Below are 21,401 nucleotides of genomic sequence, written 5' to 3'. Positions count from 1 at the left end.
TTTATTCACACTCACGGCCCGCGGCCACCTCAAATTAAAAGACTTAATTGTCTTACTAACTTAATGCCTCCTCAGAAGCCTTCTTTCGATAGAATTAAAACAGGTCCAATTTTTTTTATATATATAAGATGAAGCCAATTTGAGCTACAATTTTTTTTTTTTTTTTAAAAAAATAATTTTACATTTATGAGCAGAGACCTGTTCGAAATATCTTTGTTTTCAATTTTTATAGCTAGATTTTAAAATTATATGCTCGGCCCGTTTGAAAAAATCCGGCCCGTATAACCGGGTCGGGTTTAGGGACGTGTCAGCTGATCTCTGTTTACGGGTAAATTAGTAGCAGCCTTTATTTACACGCAGGTACTTTATCTTCCATTCCAAAGTCACATGTAAAAAAAAAGAGTCTATTTCTAAGTTTAATATGATCACATGAAGATTATTGTTTTATTTAATCAGGATTAAATTAAGACTTTAAAAGGAAAGGTTTTAAAGTATTTTTACATGTCCTTTAAAGGGAATTTAAATTTTATTTCCTATATAAGTATCGTTAAAAATGTGAAAATTAAATTTATTGATTTAAAATGGAAAATAGACATTGAATTTTTCCCAATTTAAATATTTTTTTCCACTTGATGTTTCAATATCAACATAAATTGTCGAATAAAATTTCATTTATAGGAAGGAGGCTTACCTAAGTTTATGTATGTTAGCATCAATATGCAATATGTTTCTTTCAGGCAATATGTTATTTTTTTCAACTTCAAATCATTTTTTTTATGAACGCATTTTTTAAAATATAAAAATTGCCATCATGTTTGAAATACCTACCCTATGAATTTTAGGCAATTTTTCTAGTAAACTTTAGAAACCTAAATAATAATTTTTATATTAAATTTTCCATACATATTTTTTTTAATATAAATTACAAATGACTCGAAGGTTAACAGCAAAATTGTCTACAATTCATATGATAGGGTATTCCAAACATGATAGAATATCATTTCGGTAAAATCTGATAAAGTAGAAAAAAAATAACATTGCATGGGAAAAACACATTGACGCTAACATATTTACATACATTCTGTTTATTTCGTCTGAAGAATATTTCAAATTCACAGACCAGGTCCGTGATTTTATAAAATTTTAACCTGCCCACCCACATCCGTTAAAGGTATAGGCGGATGGGCTCCAAATCCACCCTTTACCAGACTCTACTTCTAACTGCCTTTTCTTTGAATCGTGTTGTGTGTTTTTTAATAAATATTTTCTAATAATAAGTTAGCCACAAATTTTCTTCTTCTTCAGTCTACGAGTTATTTTTCAATGTATAATTTTTGATGTTCGTTTTTTAAAATTTTTTTTGACTTTAACCGAAAGGCCATTCCTAGTCACTCTGTGATTTTTTTTTTTGAAAATTTTGCCACGAACTTTTGAACTTAAAATAATAATATATATTTGGGTTTTCTATTATTATTTTTTAATGAAAATGATAAATGACACAAAAGTCAGCTGCGAATTCATAGGGTAGCCCATTATAAATATGCTGTAATGCATCTCTGATAAAAATTCTGATTAACCGCGACATTACGAACACAATGAACATCTTGGGATATTTATCAAACCAATAAATCGCCAGTATTCCTGGTAACCGTAGAGCACTAATACAATTAGCTTCCGCGATATTAATTCAACTAACATTCACCACTTAACTCTTAGGGTATTTTTGATCTTAATCAAAATATAAAATTTTTCATGTTTCACGACTTTTTAAATCTCATTTCACATTTAATACAAATAATTTCTTTTTTTCGTGGTAACCTTCTTGTTTTAAATTTACTCTAATTTAACATTTAAATAAATTACTTTATTATTAAAAAAAAATGATAAAAAACTTTTATCGCGTTTTACTTTTAAGATATAAAAATTAACTAACAAAAATAATATACTATCGATTGATCATTTCCTAAAATATTTATTCAATTTCCTGCGATAACTTCCTATAACCATAAAATGAAAACATACTGGCATGCCCCATACAACAAGCATTTATCATTTCCTACTAGCTTTTGGGAATATTTGTATCCACCATTATTCACAACTAACAACTGATAACCTTAAAATGAGTATACGCAATCAACTTCCGGGATATTTATTCAAGCAAACATTCTCCATTACTCCCGATTAACGTATAATATGAAACACGATCAACTTCCGGGGTATTTGCAGTGTTGCGGTTCTTCTTGAGCCGGTTTTTTAAAGACGGCGAACTCAAGATTTTATCCAGGAAAAATATTACGCAAGAGATGGCACAAAAGTTTGAACATGTGTTAACGAAATCTCTAAGCTTAGACAATATTTTTCTAGCTAAGATATCGAGTCAACCGTTTTTAAAAACCGGCTCAAATCGAGCCGTTAAACACTAGATATTTGCTCCACACCCATCAACATTCATCACGAATTCTATTCTTCAATTTATAAATTTTTTTAAAAAAAATCTTCTATTTTACCCTTTTTGATTATTTACGCAATTTATAAACATTTTCTGTTTGTTTTTCTACGAACCATCTTGTTATTTATTTTTTTTATAAATTGTATAGGCATGTGCACCGGGCGGCCCGAAAACGCCTCCGTATATAAACTCGCACTGGCACGCCACCGATATTAATTTCGGACTTTTGTATCTGGAATTATGTGGTGTTCGCCCTAGGAATATTATGCAAAGTTCATATTTTTTCTTCGTGAAAAACAAATGTCTCATCAATGTCATGCTTAAGCTTATGATTTATTATTTTTTAAAAATTTCAATCCAAATCCACATATAAATTAAAAAATTCGTATTATTTAAAATTATAATTAATTATGTGTGGTACAGAGACCTTAATGGGCTGGAATCGATCCGGTCCGTGGCCCATATCTGACCCTTGGACCGGGTTTGGGCCTAATATAATATTTTCTATCGGGCTTGGGCAGGGCCTGGGTTTTTTTAAATACTTTTTAAACAGACTTTTTAAGTTAAATTTAGCTTATTTAAAATAGTTGCTAACTTAAAAATATTGGAGATTTTTTTTCTCTACTACTATTAATAAATTTCAGTATTGTATTAACAAAATGAATGCTTAAATAAACTCAAAATACTGTATATTTACATTTAGATACAATAAATTAAATTTTTGGATATGTGCTTGGGCCGGGCCTAGGCCGGGTCGGGTATGGGTTTAAAATTTATTTTTGAGGGTGCTTGATCAAATAATCAAGGCCCATAAATGGTTAGTGGTATGATATACATATAAAAAAAAGCCGCGAAGCTTTTCCCGATCATTGATTCCAAATCGTTTCTATTCGAATATTTATTAAAACAAAAAACCCAGCAGATAATGCTAAAATTGTAAGGAAAAATATACTATTTACACGACAGCGACACAATAAATAAGAGAATTTTTAATGAGGGTAAGTATACAAAATGTTCTAGTTTAATTTTTTTGGGAGGAAAAGGTAAGGGAAGAGATCAGAATAAGGTTTAAGTTAATAACGAATGAGTTAATAAGACAATTAAATTTATTTGATTTTTATTACGGCTGAGGGGGGAGGGGCTCTTCATCATTTTAGTTTTTCTTTCATAGATTTTTTTATTGTCTTTTGTCCGGGTTAAATATTTCATAAAATATCCATTTTTTTTTCTCCTCATTTATTCATAATGAAGATTGTGTATTCATTTTTTTTGGGAAAGATAGGAATGGATAAGGGTTGAGGAAAATTTTGGAAGAGTAATTTTGATTGGCTTAAAATGATATTTCCAGCCAACTTTGGGTATGCTATATGTACGGGTAGAATCGATTGGAAAAATGTATCAATTAAAAAAAAACAATAAGAATCCACATCTCGAAACTATTATAATTTATCCTTCAATTTTTTGTTAAAATTGATATTTAATAATACAACTTTTAGCAACTCTTCAGGCAAGATCCATGAAATTTTTTTATTTTTGTTATTTAAAATTTCGTATTAAAATCTTATATTGATGAATCTATTTTTTTTTCAACCGTTCAAAAATTAATCTAAAGGGGTTTGAGATTGGATAACCTGTGGTATATTTTTTCAAAAGAAACGTTTAATGGATGAATATTTGAATATGAGATTAAGCTTTTAATTGCCTGAATCTTTTTTAATTAAGACGCAAAGCCAAATGAATTTAGTTATTGGATGATAAGATAGACGTTATCCTGTCTAACTACCGTCAAGAGCTCCTTTTTTATCATTTGAAATTGTTTTTCCCTCTTAGATGCGGCATCTACAGAAGGAGAATTATTGATTTCCTTTGAAAATTTTCAAAATATTCTTTTAAACAAACTCAAGGCAGATTGGACAAATAAGGCATTCAATCCAATCTGCTCTCTTTTAATATATATATATCTAGTAGTAATACGCGTATATTTTCAAAATATTAATTTAGTAATATATTTATATTCATATTAATTTTGCTCTTGTCCTAGCCTATTGTTAATCTTAATAACTTATTTTGAGATTTGGAATATAACATATTTTTTAATTGCGTTGGTATTGCCCCCTATTTTACGAATCGAATATTTTGGTCATTCAAAATAATATACTAGTATCGACTCAGATTATTCGAATAAATGATAATTCGTAAAAATACGATTTCTATATTCGTACGTAATACCATTAGTCATCTGCATCGGGTCTAATTTTTTTAATCGACCCGATCCCGAATAATTTTTTTTTATTTGTTAAAATTATTAGTCCACCCAACCCCGATCTTAATTTATTTAAAATATAGAAAATAATTACTTTTTTTAATCATAGTTGTGCATTTTTAACATAATCGAGTTTTTGATCATTCTACAAACAAAATAAAAAAAATTATTGGTTCCCTATTTCTTGCAAAGATTCTAAAATATATCTATGTTTATTTTCAAAAAAAGAATTTAGAATCTTTCTGGCTCAGCCTAATTTTTTATTAAAAAGTACAGGGAGGAACTCAATATAACAATGTCTAGACTATTCTTTAATAAAGCTTCCGTCAGATATAGGCATATATTGGATTCTCGTTTAAAATGTTTAATAATGATATGGGTAATAAAAATGGCGTTCCCAGCTGTTTTCATAGATGCACACTTATAATGAATGCATCGTCTAGGTTTTATTTTATATCATTGACTGGTCTATACCTACAAAATTAACAATCGAATATTTGCATTATTCGTATTCGATTTTTTGCAATTCGACATATAAAAATATTATTCGATTTGATTCGTCGAATATTCGATTCCATTCAAAAATTAAATTCTTTATTTTCAAAAAATGTAAGAATGGATTATTAAATTTTTTAAAAAAAGTGATTTATAGAATGTGGAAAAAAAATAATAAATTCAGCAAGGAACATGATATAATTAATAAAATAATTTCAAATATTTTTTTGAATATATTTGTGAATAATTTTGAATATTTTCAGATAATTTATAATAATTACGAATAATTTTGAATAATACGAATAATTTTGAATTATACGAATAATTCAATCGAATAAAGGATAAAAATGTATGCTACAGTTAATATATTTTACTTATTCGTTTTAGGTATAGGCCAGAACCCCAAATCTATTTTTTTTATTCGAGCCGGGCAGGCACTTTGCAGATATCTTATATTAGTATTAATTTGAACAAATGAATATTATTCAATTAATTTTTAAAATATAAATATTTACCAGATCTCTATGCTTACATATTACTACTTTAGCTAAAATCCTAGTCAGAGTTTTAAAAACCAACCTAAATTAGCATATTTAACAAGGCTAGTAATAGTTAATTATCTTCTCTTTTTCTGTATATAAAATTTCTGAAACTAGTCATTCTTTAAGTGCTTTTGGACCTTTGTTAAAACAAAAAAGCCACGCTCTAATCTCCTCATATTCATCAAAGCTGGGTAAAGGAGAAAAAATTAAGAGGTTAAATTAAAATGAGAAGAATCTTCTACCAATTGGTTAAATTTTCGTAAAATTGTAATTCGACGATTAGCAGAAGATTGTTCGTTTCCTAATTTAAATATAATTTCAATGGCTACTTTGACTGCTCTCACGCTTGATGGTGAAAGAACTAGTGGTAAAAACGTACGAGCTCAAAATGGTAATAAATAAAAAATTATGTTACTATAAGTTGCCTTTTATAAATTATACTATTAAACATCAAAAATTTTATGTAAAATGAAAAATAATCAATAACAATAGAGCAAATAGTTTATAATATATTAATCATATTATAATAGTAGCTAACGGAATATTGATATTTGTAAACCCTTTATCACATTATATTTAATCGTATAATTTATTTCATACTTACTGAAAATACAGTAACTGCATGCAAGGCTATTGCTAATATTGTTAAAAGTTCTCTTGGGCCTGTTGGGTTGGATAAAATGCTAGTTGATGATATTGGGGTAATTAATTTATATGAATATTAAATTAATATAGATTATATGATATTTACATATAACTATTTTGATTTTATTCTATTAAGTATATATGGGATTTTAAAATTCTATAATATGTTGAATTTTAATTTAAATAAAATATTCAATGGACATTAAATATATTTTAACATGATATCAAATTCAAATTACTGATAAATTAAAATAATAGCTTATTCTTATTGAATTTGTAATTTAATTTTTACTAACGGATATAAAATTTTATAAAACATTAAAATAGGATGTCACTATAACTAATGATGGGGCTACCATTCTTAAGTTGCTTGAGGTTGAACACCCAGCTGCTAAAATTTTGGTGCAATTGGCAGATCTACAAGATCAAGAAGTTGGTGATGGGACTACTTCTGTGGTATAAACAAACTTATATGTCTTATTTTTCAGAAATCAATTTTTTATTAGTTTTGAATTTTATAGACCCTTATGCTTGTTTTCTAAATTATAATATTTTACCAGATTAAAAGTACAGGATGAATAGATCTTTTACTTCTGCTTATCACAAAATATCAAAATGAATATAACTATTTTTTGCTTAAAATAAATTTCTTTATTTTATAGGTAATTATTGCTGCAGAATTAATGAAAAATGCTGAAACATTAGTCCAATGGAAGATCCACCCAACATCCATCATAAGTGGATATAGATTGGCTTGCAAGTATGAGCTCATATTTTATTTGAAACTTTTAGAAATACCTATGAATTAAAGATCTTGTATAATATACATTAGGGCCTATCGAAAATATATACGATATTTGATTTGAAATATACAAATACAAATGAATGAGAATTTATTAGTATTTAATTCAATTTTCTATTGGCCCATATATCCTAAGGTAAGGTTTAATCTCTACAAAATCTTATATTTGGTGTATGAAGTTTAAAGGCAAATAATATAATGATGACTAATTATAACTTATTTTAAGGTAAGGCAAATTCATTTTGATAATACTTGTAGTTGTATTGTTATAATACATACATATTATAATGCTATTATAGGGGCTTTCATATATTTTTTTTATAAATTATTTTTTGCAATTAAACATATGGACAGAATTTACATGTGTTATTTTTACAAAATCAATAAAAACGTAGTTGATTATAATAAATATATAAGTTTCATTTATTTATTATGCAAATTTTTTTAACCAATAAAGCACTTGCCAAAAGTTTTGAAAAAATACACAATTTTTATGATGCATAAATGAGGGAAGTGTATTCTTCTATTAGTGTTGTTAAATGGCTTGTTTTGAGCCGATTTTTTATAAACAGCTAACTCAATATTTTAGCCACAAAAACATTGCCTAAGCCTAAAGATTTTGACAATATATGTCTGGACCTTTGTTCCTTCTATGAGCAAAATCTTCAGGCTTGGGTAATATTTTTCTGGATGAAGTAAGTTACCCGTTTTTAAAAATCAGCTTAAAACGAACCGTAACAACACTATCTTCTATACTTCAATCATCTTTGCTTTTAATTCATTTGTAAATATAACACACGGAATCCTTATTTTTTTTGCTATTTAAAATGAGAATAATGTTTTAAAAAAAAATTTAATATAATATTTGAGCTTTAATATATAATGTTCTATTGAAGCAGGCATTTGATTATTTTCTTTTCAAAATATTTAATCAAGAGAGGTTTGCAAATACATCAAAGACCATTTAACGATCAGTGTAGATGAATTGGGAAAGGATTGCATTATTAACTGCGCGAAAACTAGTTTATCTAGCAAATTGATTGGACCGTAAAAAAAACTTTTTTTATAATTTTAAATAGATAGCATTTTATTTAAAATTTCATGTTTTTGGTTCTGCCATTTCATTATAACAAGGGATATTAAGCAAAACATGTTTTCCAAAATTAACGGCATATAAAAATCAGAAATATGTGTTCATTTGCCATTGAGTGATGCTGCTAGTATATGTTATTGTAAATATCAGTGAATCAGTTCACTCTTGATGACTGAAACGAGCTAAATATTTTAATATGTTCATAAAAAGACTGTAATTGGCCATTCCATGTCAAATCGATCACGATTTGGCCGACCCCTATAAAATTGTAAAGAAAATTTCTTAAATTATTTAGATAGATAAAAAAAAAGAAAAGCCGTTTATTTTATCCCACTAGCACACTTGGTTCTCGAGATATAGGGGCTCATTGGTGGAAAAAGAAAAAAAGAGCCATTTTGAATTCTGTAAAATTTTTAAAATGCTTATATCTCAAAAATTATTTATAGTATAAAAATATAATACAGTGTTGTGCAGTTTAATTCAAAACATTTCCATATTTTTTAATTCATTTGTAAATAAAATTATTGTTATTTTAACAATTTATCACAAGTCAAATATTTTTATTTTCAAATAAATTAAAAAATATTGAAATGTTTTCCATCAAATCTGGTTAACACTGTATATCATATTGTAAGTAAAAAAAATCTCTAAAAGTCTATCAATATATAAAAAAATTTGGCGCCAATTTTGGTCTTTGACTTCCTATATATATATAATACCCGTGTTTTTAGGCTATACAGGGAGTTTGTTTTCAAAATTTTTTTTTGCCTTTTATTTAGGCACTACTTTTAATATATATATACGATTGTCAAAACCCTTAGCTACCAGCTCTTCCGATATACATTTTTACTAAAAATTGAAAGGAAATAATTGGCGGTTAAAGAAACTACGGATCATGGTTAAAATTTTGTTACTAACTTACCTATAACAGGATATTTTCAGCTTTTATACTAAAATATTTCGAATTTCTATTAAATATACCAATTAAACTGAGGGGCAGTGAAGGCAAATATCCCTTAGACACTAAAGAATGTATCAAATTTCCAATATTAAATATATTACATATAATTTTTTTATTATTCATTTTTATTAATAATATAGAAATATAGATGGACAATCAAATTCATTATATAATTAAAAATATATTATTTATTGAATCTCTTCTTCTATTATTTGCTATTTCTCATATTCGCCTTCCACAATATAAGAGAAATCTATTTATTAATAAAAAAAATTATAATACATATATATATATATTAATAAATTAAGCTATTTGTTTTTAAACAGGTCTTTGTAAACTAGCCCTGGCCTAGAGGTCTGCAGAACCCCGCCTAATTGACCTATACCTTGGCCACTTTGACTGTACCTCTGACAACGTCACAAGCCAATTTGCCATGAGATGTGGCCCAGAAATGTGATTCAAATTTTATTCCGAATCATCTTCATAGTGGCAAAGATTTGATATAAATATTTGTGATTCTTGCTCCACCTGAAAAGTAGAATATTTTTTTTGGTCGGAATTGAAATTTCTGTTAAGTAGCAGACGGATTCAGGTATTATTACCTAACCTAAATAATTGTGACTTGTAATAAATCACAAAAGGGTGAATGGTAACTTGTGCTTTATTCCAGTGAAACCCCTATACTTAGACCTGTGCGCCGACGAAATATCGGCGGCCGGCGCAATTTTTGAATAATCTAATAAACGGCCAGTGGCGCGCCGATTTTTAGCCGCCGTCAATAAAATTGGCGTAAATCGTCGCATATATAAATTTTTATAAGATACATTTTTTTAAATTGCTTATTAATTTAAAAAAAAAACAAATAAATATACACTATTCTACAGATATCTGCATATTTTATTAATATTCATTTAATAGAAAACTTATTATATTCAAAATCGATTTCGGAATTTAATTATCATGTATAAAAATTATTTTATTTAAATTTTTGGGACATAATGATGATCTCCTTGCATTTAACGTCAAACCAGCGGTAGAGAAAACTCTTTCACTAGGTGTGCCAGTCGCCGGAATGCAAAGAATTTTTTTGGCGAGCCTGGAAAGATTGGGAAGTTCACTCTTCTTTTTTCTCCAAAAATGAACCGTCCATATCTTGTGAATGTCGTTTTCCAAGAAAACTGTGGCATTCTTGTTCTAAGTCACCTAACTTGGAATCATAATTTATATTTGTTGAATGTTTATTTGCCAATTTTGTCAAATAACTTGAATTTAATAATTCATCTTCATCCTCATTAGCTATATTTACTACCTGATTATCATCATTCTCTATAAGTTTAAGATGTTTTATTATAAATTCTGTAGCTGAGCAATTTTGCTCTATTAAATACTTTGACACAATTGTCAATGTTTAAAATCTTGGATCTAAAAGAGAAGCCAATACCTAGATAATTTTAAATAAAAAATAAAAGAATATACTTATATAATATTACTTGCAGATTACAAACCGGAAATCGTAACGCAAGTTTTTTTAGCACATTTTCCTTAAGTGAAATAATTTCAGAACTATCACTATCATTTACTATTAAATGTGTTTCAATTTCACTTCTAAAAAGTAACGCCAAGTTTAAAGTAGGCCCTTTTAGTACTGAAAGAAATTCGACAGTTTTTTTAAATTTTGAAAGAAATGCTAATAGTTCTTTTACCAGATCAGATTCATAATTTGATAATTTGAGAAAGTGCTTCCCAATTCTTTTCAAAACATTAATTAAATTCTTATTTAATCCAGATATGCTTTCTAGCATAATTAATATATATGCCAACGTGTTGGGATATTTAATTCTAAGGTTTTCATATGCGTAGAATTATTGTTACTATTATCATTGGAATTGCCAATTTGTAACCGGGTCCGGGTATGGATCAATGCTGTCAAGATCTAACATGTCTGATGTTAAATCTATTGTACTTAGGCATTTTCTTTGATATTCCTCGAATTCAAATTCAACCTCTGCAGTTTTATATCTTAGAGCAGTATTTCTCTAATTCTTTTGCAATAAATTTCCAGACTATGGATTTATATTATCCAGAGTTAGGATACTAAAATTATTTAAATTATTATAGTAGATGCATCCATTTTAAAAATATGTAAAATTATGGTAACTTTTGGAATTTTAGATTCTTGATTGATTGAATTCTATAATGACGTCAAGATAATTAAGATTTTAAAATAGTAGAAAATAAAAATTCATCTAAATCCTGATTGACATTAAAAAATTACAAGAGTGAAGTTGATCAATTATTAGAATAAAAAGGTAGAAAGAAATTTCTGTGCCGGCGTGATTTTCTTAATGGCGGCGTTTTCGGCGTAACCAAAAGCCGGCGCACAGGTCTACCTATACTTCATCCTGAACCACGAGGGCATAATTTTCAGCAAAATCTTCCTGAACGATATATTCTCCTTCATTTAATTAATTTTAGCATTCATCAATATTGCTTGCTGCGTTGATATAAAATGAGTATACTTGTAATTTTGATTTTCGAATTAGAGGTTGACGAAGTGATAATTACAAGATTCGTACGATTTGTAGTTACCCATTGCTTGTAGATAATATATTAGACATCACTTGAATATAATATTTCACTTATTGTGGCCTTTGAATTAGAAGAATCCAAGGCATTTAGCACAATCACCAAAGAGGCAATTCGGTAATGCTGGATCGCAAATTATTTTCGGCAATATCTTAAATATGGTATCCAGCCCGCAAAATGGGGGAATGGGTGCAAAACCCCCATATAAATGAAGCTTTATTTAAAGTGATTTTAGAATCAGCATTAATTTTTTATTTGCCATAATAATGAAATTTTAATCGATATGCAACCTTGAATAAATGTTTTTCCACCTTCCAAATCCCGAAGCGTACAGACGGGTTGAATTATTTAAAATTAATCTTCAGAACGGGGCAAGTTGGGAATATTATGCGAGGTAGATCGCTCTATTTGAACAGCTTATTTTGTAAAATAATATGCCCAATATAATATTCTATTTTAATGCAGCTGTTATACAATTTTACATCGAGCTAAAAAAGATCTAAAAAAAATGCAAAACTATGGATGATGGGGGCAGGGGGAGCAGAATTGGAAGATATCACATTTCTTATAAACGTGTCAATATTTTCATTTTCCTTAAGAAGGATATTTTTCAACCATAATCCGTAATTTGGTAATCCGTAGTTTTGTATAGTGCCATCTATTTTTTTTCTTGGTAAAAATGTATATTTCTGAAGAGCGACATCTCACGTTTATTTATAAAAAAAGTGTCTAAATAAAAGGAATTTTTTTTTTTTCTAAAACAAACTCCCTTTTATTGCCTAAAAACACGGTAAAACAATGTAGATAAACCGGAAATTGAAGACTCAATTGGCGCCAAATTTTTCCATTTTTTGAGAGTAGGGATTAAAGTATCTTATCTTATATTATATTTTTATTTTACTATAAACAGTTTATGAGATATAAGCATCTAAAAATTTTACAGAATCCAAAGTGGCTCTTTTATGCACCTTTGATCCCCTATATCTCGAGAACCAAGTGTGCTAACGAGCTAAAATAAATGGCTTTCTCATTTTATTTTACGCATCTAAATAATTCCAGGAAATTTTTAACAATTTTAAAAGAGGTCGGCTGAAAATGTGTCTTTTTTTGATCGATTTGACTTGGAATGGCCGACCCTAATTTCTTATTAACCCGTTAAATTTATTGTTTGATCCAATTTTTACACGTATACAATATATCGCAGGGACAGCGATTTCTTTGCCCATTTGGTAGTAGACGCTGCCATGGCCGTCAGATTTCAAGATGGCGCCAACAAGGAAAATTACAAGTATCCCATCAAATCCGTCAACGTGTTGAAAGCCCACGGGAAAAGCAACAAGGAAAGTGTCCTGATAAATGGCTATGCCCTTAATTGTACCTTGGCTTCCCAAGGTTACGGCATTTTTATGTCCCATGATTTTTAATTTGCTGGATTATGCAATATGCTACTGTTGTTAAAAAGCTCGATTTGGGTCGATTTTACGGTCCGATTTTAGCTAAAAATAATATTACGTAAGCATCGAGATTTGGCAACTAGATGTCCAAGCATTTCTGCCAGCTATCAGCGCCAGATCTTTAGGGCTTGCGTAATGTTATTTTGGTTCCCGAATCGGACTTCTTAACAATACTATCATGAACGAAGATTTGAAAACAAAAATATCAAAATTAAAAATGGAAGCTGATACAAAATAAAAAAATAAATAATTTGAAATAATTTTTATTTTTTGTCCTAATAGAATTTGCATGTATTCTGGTTTCACGTTTTTATAATGATCTTAGCGATCATTCTCATATATTTTAATTAGGGGTGTACCGATACCACTTTTTGGAGGCCGATCCGATCCGATATTTCAGATATTAAATTGATATCGGCCGATAACCGATCCGATATCATATCTAATTTTGTATTCTGCAAAGATATCGGTTTTAATTTTTAATATACTTTTTATTAGTACAACATCTATAATTTTACTATACCATAACATATGTCATTTAAATATATTATAATGGTCAGTTATAGTTTATATTTAATTCAATTGCTATTATTTATATAATAAGTAATAACATTAATCTATTTACATAATTAGTAATAATAAAATATATTATGAAATTTGAAATTAATATTTAAAATTAATATATCGAAGATTTCTTTTTATATCAGAGATATGTCGGCGGTGATGGGGACTGTTAATATCACTAGCATCACTAAAAACAGATACTGAAGAGATTAGGGATGTACCGATATTTTATATCGGATCGGGCCGATATTTCGCTCTTTTTAAAATATCGGTTACCGGCAAATATTATAAAATTTTTCGATCCGATATAAAATGGCGCTTTTAACAAAATTTAAAAAAAATTATATCTAAAAAACCATTTATTTTTATAAATAAAATCGAAATACATTTTTATGTTTAATTTTTTTAATAGAAATAATTAGTTAATAAACATTCTGCAATATAGTTATTTTTTTTCGCATTCTGTTTAAAAAAGTGTTCATTAATCTCTTCAGTATCTGTTTTTAGTGATGCTAGTGATATTAACAGTCCCCATCACCGCCGACATATCTCTGATATAAAAAGAAATCTTCGATATATTAATTTTAAATATTAATTTCGAATTTCATAATATATTTTTTTATTACTAATTATGTAAATAGATTAATGTTATTACTTATTATATAAATAATAGCATGAATTGAAAACTACGATGTTTCTTTGACAAGTTATATACAAAAATTAGATATGATATCGGATCGGTTATCGGCCGATATTAATTTAATATCTGAAATATCGGATCGGATCGGCCCCCAAAAAGTGGTATCGGTACACCCCTAGAAGAGATTAATGAACACTTTTTTAAACAGAATGCGAAAAAAAAAACTATATTGCAGAATGTTTATTAACTAATTATTTCTATTAAAAAAATTAAACATAAAAATGTATTTCGATTTTATTTATAAAAATAAATGGTTTTTTAGATATAATTTTTTTTAAATTTTGTTAAAAGCGCCATTTTATATCGGATCGGAAAATTTTATAATATTTGCCGATAACCGATATTTTAAAATGAGCGAAATATCGGCCCGATCCGATCCGATATAAAATATCGGTACATCCCTAATTTTAATGCTAAGAGATGTGCTGTTTTTTCATTGGTTCTGGTACCAGACATTAAATTTTTCTTTATCCTTACTTTGATTCATATCTTTAACAGTAAAAATATACTAGAAATTTTTTTTTTGTTGCTCTTGCTTAAAACTGGTGTCGTTAAAAAGCCTGACTTGGGTTGATTTTTAAAGATTATAAAAATAATATATAATGTAAGCCGGAGATTTTGCATAAAATTGTTTGGAAAATCTATTTATCAAACTTCGAGGACTACAATATTGTTTTGGTTAAAATCATAATCAGCTGTTTTTGAAAATCGGGCTTTTTACAAAAGAATATCAAATAATTTAGAATCTGTGGGGATCCGGAATCTCTTGATTTTAAATCATTCACTAAAGGGCCATTTTTAGATTTTGAAAATCTGATTTTACAGGAATTGTATTTCGGCATGTGTAGAGTACCCAAACTGTAAATTTCTAACATGCAATAAACATTTAGAACTACTCCTATTTTAATATTAATTTTTATACGGATTTTTCATATATGTTAAAAAAAAATACCGAAATGTCTATGGCTGAAATTTATAGGGTTAAATACTCTACACATGCACATTTCTGGTTAAATCGGATTTTTTAAATTTTTTTTTACATATCCCCATACGATATATATAAAAGGACCACCTGGGTCGAAAGAGGAAACATATGCTTCAAGAGATCCACTTCTTTAATTAAAATTTGTCATCTCGCAGATATAAAACATTTTCTTAAAATTATATAAAAATCAGAGAAAGTTTTTTAAAAATATATATATATATAGATGCTTTAGAATAAGATGGACCCCACCCACCACACTGAGAAGAAATATTTAATATTTAGAATCATCATTTATAATGAACGATAATTGGATAAACGTAAAGATAGTTCACAAAAAATTTAAAATACGGCCCGGCCTTTATAATAGTGTTGTTAAAACGTCGCGACCCCGACCCAAAGTCCGGGTCGTTTTATTCGACCTCGACCCGAGATCAAGCCGAAAAAACGACCCAAAATTTGGGTCAGCTCTGTTCAAGCCGACTCGGCTAAGCCGATTAACAACATATCTTTATAAATATAAAAGCTGGGATTCTAACATTTAGCTTTAGTTAGTAGAGTATTGTTAAACAGCTCGATCTGAGTCCATTTAAACAAAAAGGGCTAACTCAATATTTTAGACAGAAATATATTGACTAAGCCTCGAGATTTCCTTAATAGATGTCCAAACCTTTTGTGAAAAAATTAAATACAAACAAGCATTCGAAATTTTAACGAAAATAAATAAAGAAAACTGTTTTAAATATAAAAATAAGTTCAAAAACAATAATTCTAGAATAATTTTATAAATTCAAAAATTTAACGAACTTTTTGGAATTTTTTTTAAAAAAAACATTGATTTCATGATATTATTTTTGATTCAAATACGCCATCTGGCGGAAATAATTTTATTACTAATATTGAAATTATTATTGTTAAACGGCTTGTTTTGAGCCGATTTTTAAAAACGGTCAACATTTCATTAAGATACGCAAGCCCGAATTACTAGTTCATAGAAGGAGCTAGTGATCCGCATCAAGCCTAATTTTTCAAGTCCGGCCTGGTCCGAATTTATTTAAAGATAGAAATTAATTTTTATGATCACTCAAAATAAACGATATATGTTATATGGCGTCTACTTTCTATAAATAAAACCACATATTTTTTTATTTTACATAAAAAATTTAACACAAAAATTAATAAATTTAGATATATTTTAAAAAAATTTTAGACCCGACCCGGCCCGAAATTTCTTAAAAAAATATTAGGCCCGGCCCGGGTCTATTTTGCAGATCTCTAGAAGGAACAAAGGTCAATATTTAGAGACTTAGGCGATATTTTTCTGGCTAAAATATTGAGTTAGCCATTACTGATTGAAACAAAATAAAATATTTAAAGGGGTTAATTCTTTTTTTGTGTAAAATAGTAAATCGTAGTGATTTCTGCTCTCAGCATCATTTATGGTGTAAATTGTTCGGCCACGTTTTTCAGTGCATCCCTGTTGCCTATTATTGGGAAGTTGTCTTCTCATTCCCGTATACTTTTATCCAAAGAATCAAATCAACGCGAGAATAAATCAAATAACCTTTTATTTTAAAATCGAACGAAAAATTGTTATATTTTTCGTAAAAATAGTTTATCTAATATGCTTCAAACATAATCTCGACTAATATAAAATGATACTTTTAGGCGTTTAAAGTCACAAAATCAATTTGTATCAATTATTTAACATATAATTATTTATAACCAATAAAATAGATAATTACAGTGAAGTAAATAATGGCTTAGTAAGTTATCACGTTTGAGCACCTCAACATATATATTTTAAAAAAAATATCATTAACATATTATGCAATAGCTATGCCCAAGAAAGTGAGTAACGCCAAAATAGCTTGCCTAGACTTTAGTCTGCAAAAGTCAAAGATGTCGTTGGGAATTCACGTGCTGGTCGAAGATCCGCAGAAATTGGAATCCATCCGCCAAAAGTAATATTCCGTACCGAACTAAATGCGATACCTTCCCAAGGAGGCCATTTATAAAATACTTTCTTTTTTTGTTTGCCAGGTCTAGTTTATGGAAGGCACCATTAAACATTTTAAAATATATATGCATGGAAGTTTGACTATTTATCGAAACGGGGATGATAGATTAATTATATTATTACAAGGTTTATAAATATTTTTTAAAATTTTTGATCAATCAAAATAATTTCGAATAGTTATATAAAGGAAACTTTTACAAAAATATCTTTTTATTTTTTAAATTTTCTCCTATCGATATAATTATTTCATTTTTAATATTCGATTTTTTTTTGTATTTAGGGAAATTGATTTGGTGCGACAAAAGATACAAAAAATAATCAGCTCTGGAGCTAACGTCATTCTCACTACTGGAGGAATTGACGATTTATGCTTGAAACCTTTTGTGGAGGTGAATGCCATGGCTGTCAGGAGATGCAAAAAGGTGGATTTGAAAAGGATTGCTAAAGCTACTGGAGGTTATCTAAAAAATTAATTGACAGGCAAAAGGAGGGAGGGGATTGGTTGAATTTTATTCTCTGGTTCTGTTCCGTAATATATAAATAAAATAATACGCCAAGGTAAGTGAAACTTAGTTATAAGGCACAGCACAATCATATTTCTAACCAAGCGTCACTTCCTTCTCATAGATTCTCAAACCAAACTCATACCGGAACTAAAAAAATTTATAGTTCTGCTAGATTTTTATTTTTTTTATACAAATCACCCTTGAAGACGTTTTTTGATTATTATACTTATAATATGATTTTAATTAAAGTGTTACTTAGGCCACCCATTTTCTAAATGTACTTGTTTTAATCATTTTGTGAGCTATATTTACAAATTTAAGATTACATTTACAATCTTGTATACACATTTGCAATATATACATTTACAATCTTATATATTTGTATTCTATTTAATAGCCACTTTATTGGTCAGCCTCTCCAACCTTGAAGGGGACGAAATATTTGAATCCAGTTACCTAGGAGCAGCCGAGGAAGTGACCCAAGAAAGAATTTGTGACGATGAATTGATCATCATCAGGGGGTTCGTTGCATAAATAACAGTTTTTTGTCCTTTCTTTTTGTATTAAAGTTCTCCTATTCATCAACTGTTTCAATAGAGCATTTTATTTTATTGCATTTTTAAATAGGAGATTACAATTGCAATTATGCGTATATTAAGTTGAGGAGGCCACAAGTTTAATGTTGACGGAAATTAAACAATTGTATAAAAAGCTTCCTCTTTCCTAAAAAAACAATGAATCGCATAATTTGATCTTTATATTCCGATTGGAATAAATAACGATTTTTTTGTTTTGCGTGTGAGACGGTGGCTTTTCCCTTTCCAATCAAACCTTATTTTTTCTCTATTAGACCTTTTCCCCTTAGAAATCTTGTAATAGTTAGTTTTTTCGGTTCAATAAATCTTCTAAATTCTTATATATATTAGCTTAAGAGTAACTTAATATGGTTAAAATATTTAATCCTCACGAATAAGAATATAACAGTTTTAAAAATCAGAATTTCATTTAACCCTGACTTGAAATTAGAATAAATATCATGATTTTATATTGGGTAGTGAATCGAACTATCTAATTAGGTCCTTATTTGATAGTCTTCCTGATAGTTGATAAATATATATACTTAATAAAAAAAAATTATAGCCCCAAATCAAGGACTTGTGCAACCTTGATTTTACGAGGCGCTAATGACACCATGCTCGATGAAGTTGAAAGGTCGGTCCACGATGCCTTGTGCGTTGTCAAGAGAGTCCTGGAATCGAAATCTGTCGTGGCGGGTGGCGGAGCCGTTGAAACGGCAGTTTCCATCTATTTGGAACACTTTGCTACTTCTATCGTATGAAACGTTTCAATATATAATGTCTTTTTGTCACACGCACATGTAGAGTATGTATGAGAAATGAGTGTTAATAACGTGTAAAGAAAGTGAGTAACGAATATTAAGGTAGTGTAAGGATTACTACATTATTGTCCAACCAATTGCCCTCATTTTATTGGTCTCACTTAATCCATCTACTACAATGAAGAAATTCAATCCGTTCTGTCCCATCTAACATTCTTTGGATGGAACGAGTCGAAAGACGTTTTACTTATGATAGTATGCACCACCAATCTTCTCGAATTTCTCTTCTATTCCAACAATCCTAAAATTTTTATTTATATTCCATTTATTTTCTTATTTATTATAAAAAAAATATTTTTTGATACATTTAAATTAATATTTGATTTAGCTGAACTATATGGAAAACGATGTTTTTATTTATTAATAAACTGAAGGAAATAAGAATTGAATTATATATCCTATAATTTTTTTTCTTATATATATAAAAATATTTTTTCAAACAAATTTATTATAGAGTAGCAGGGAACAATTAGCGATAGCGGAATTCGCCAAGGCTTTACTCGCCATCCCCAAAACATTAGCTTCTAATGCTGCCCTCGATGCTACTGACCTTATAGCTAAGTTGCGCGCCCATCACAATAATTCTCAAACTAAAAATGATCAAAAGCAATGGAAATGGTTTTAACATCATATATTTTTTTAAAAAAAGGCATTGTAATTTATTTTTTCGAAAAATGGAAGAAATGTTACCTAAAACTAATTAACTAGAATTTTGACAAATTTGTATAAATCAAAAGGCTTTTATATTTGAAAGGCCTTTTTTTTATTAAGGGGAGGGGAGTCATGAAAATTAACCATAAGGTGATGTGCTTCATACTTTTGCATTCTTTTAGAGGTATTTTTTCTAAAACTCTTTTCTCTACATTTTCTCCATTATATCGCCAAAAGTATACATTTTTAAACTCTATCTTAATTATTATTATAACATAATATAAGGGCTGGACTTGACCTTTTAAACGGAACTATTAGGGATAACAGAGCAGCGGGCGTGCTCGAACCGGCCATGTCAAAGATAAAAAGCATTAAATTTGCCACCGAAGCGGCTATAACTATCCTCAGAATCGACGATTTGATCAAATTAAACCCAGATAAGCCCGATCACAAATACCCCGGCGCTGATCATATGGAATATTAAAGGCTTCGAAGAATGTTACTATAAATCCAAAACATTTTTTTTTGGTATTTATTATTAGCTTTTTATGAAGTTTTCTTAAATGTTACTCAATGGATTTGTAAATTATTTTTGCATATGAACATTATTTTTTTCACTCATAATATTTGTGATAAGAACTACAATTACAATTTCTTTTAACTTTTAATAATCATCCATGTGACTTGTGTATGCGTCTATTTTTCGCTTATTACTGCCGTTTATATTTGCATATAATTAAAATATTTCTAAAAATAATCAAGTTCCTTATTAAAAACGTTTGTTGTCTTAATTCATTAAGTGTGTACTGAGGTTAATTTTAAGTTAAAATATGGCCCTTTGATGATTTCTTAATATTTTTTATATTTAATTTATTTTCAAGTGTGTTGTGATATATTTTAAGCACAATTATTGGCTCATAATATGACTTAGGACTTTATTAACACATTTCTATAGATTTTAAGGGAGATAATGAATGATCAAAATTCACATCATGGAACAATAACAACTTAATAAACGCTCACATTTTATTAAAATAAAAGGTACACATTCATTTTTTAAAAATATAAATTAACTCCAAACCATATCTGTCTTTAGATTTTTGCTGGAGTGTCTCCTGTTTCTGCATCTCACTCAAGGTCTGTTCACTTGGCATTCAAAAAATAGCAATTTTATATATATATATACTGATAATTCACAGATCTGCCCCTGTTGCAAAAATAAAAAAATCATATAAAAAGATATCGTGCCCGATCCTCATTATCACTAGCTAGCTAGATTTTAAGTTGCA

At 28.6% G+C, this 21,401-nt stretch overlaps 1 protein-coding gene across 1 annotated transcript; it reads left to right on the top strand.

Moving 5' to 3' along the window:
- The first annotated feature begins 6,008 nt into the window (after window positions 1–6,008).
- LOC135930085 (T-complex protein 1 subunit alpha-like) lies at window positions 6,009–20,789 on the top strand. The gene is made up of 12 exons (XM_065466872.1): window positions 6,009–6,140; window positions 6,365–6,450; window positions 6,722–6,850; window positions 7,057–7,154; window positions 8,133–8,243; window positions 13,041–13,228; window positions 17,374–17,500; window positions 17,837–18,012; window positions 18,460–18,583; window positions 19,203–19,395; window positions 19,916–20,079; window positions 20,398–20,789. Exons 1-12 carry the CDS (start codon window positions 6,071–6,073, stop codon window positions 20,594–20,596), a joined length of 1,665 nt encoding a protein of 554 aa, XP_065322944.1. The 5' UTR covers window positions 6,009–6,070; the 3' UTR covers window positions 20,597–20,789.
- The last annotated feature ends 612 nt before the right edge of the window (window positions 20,790–21,401 follow it).

This window comes from Gordionus sp. m RMFG-2023, chromosome 5 (genome assembly GCF_954871325.1).
Source record: "Gordionus sp. m RMFG-2023 chromosome 5, tfGorSpeb1-WG-v2, whole genome shotgun sequence".
Lineage (NCBI taxonomy): Eukaryota > Metazoa > Nematomorpha > Gordioida > Chordodea > Parachordodidae > Gordionus > Gordionus sp. m RMFG-2023.
Note: the sequence above shows the minus strand (reverse complement) of the source record. Positions and strands in the feature narration are given on the sequence as shown.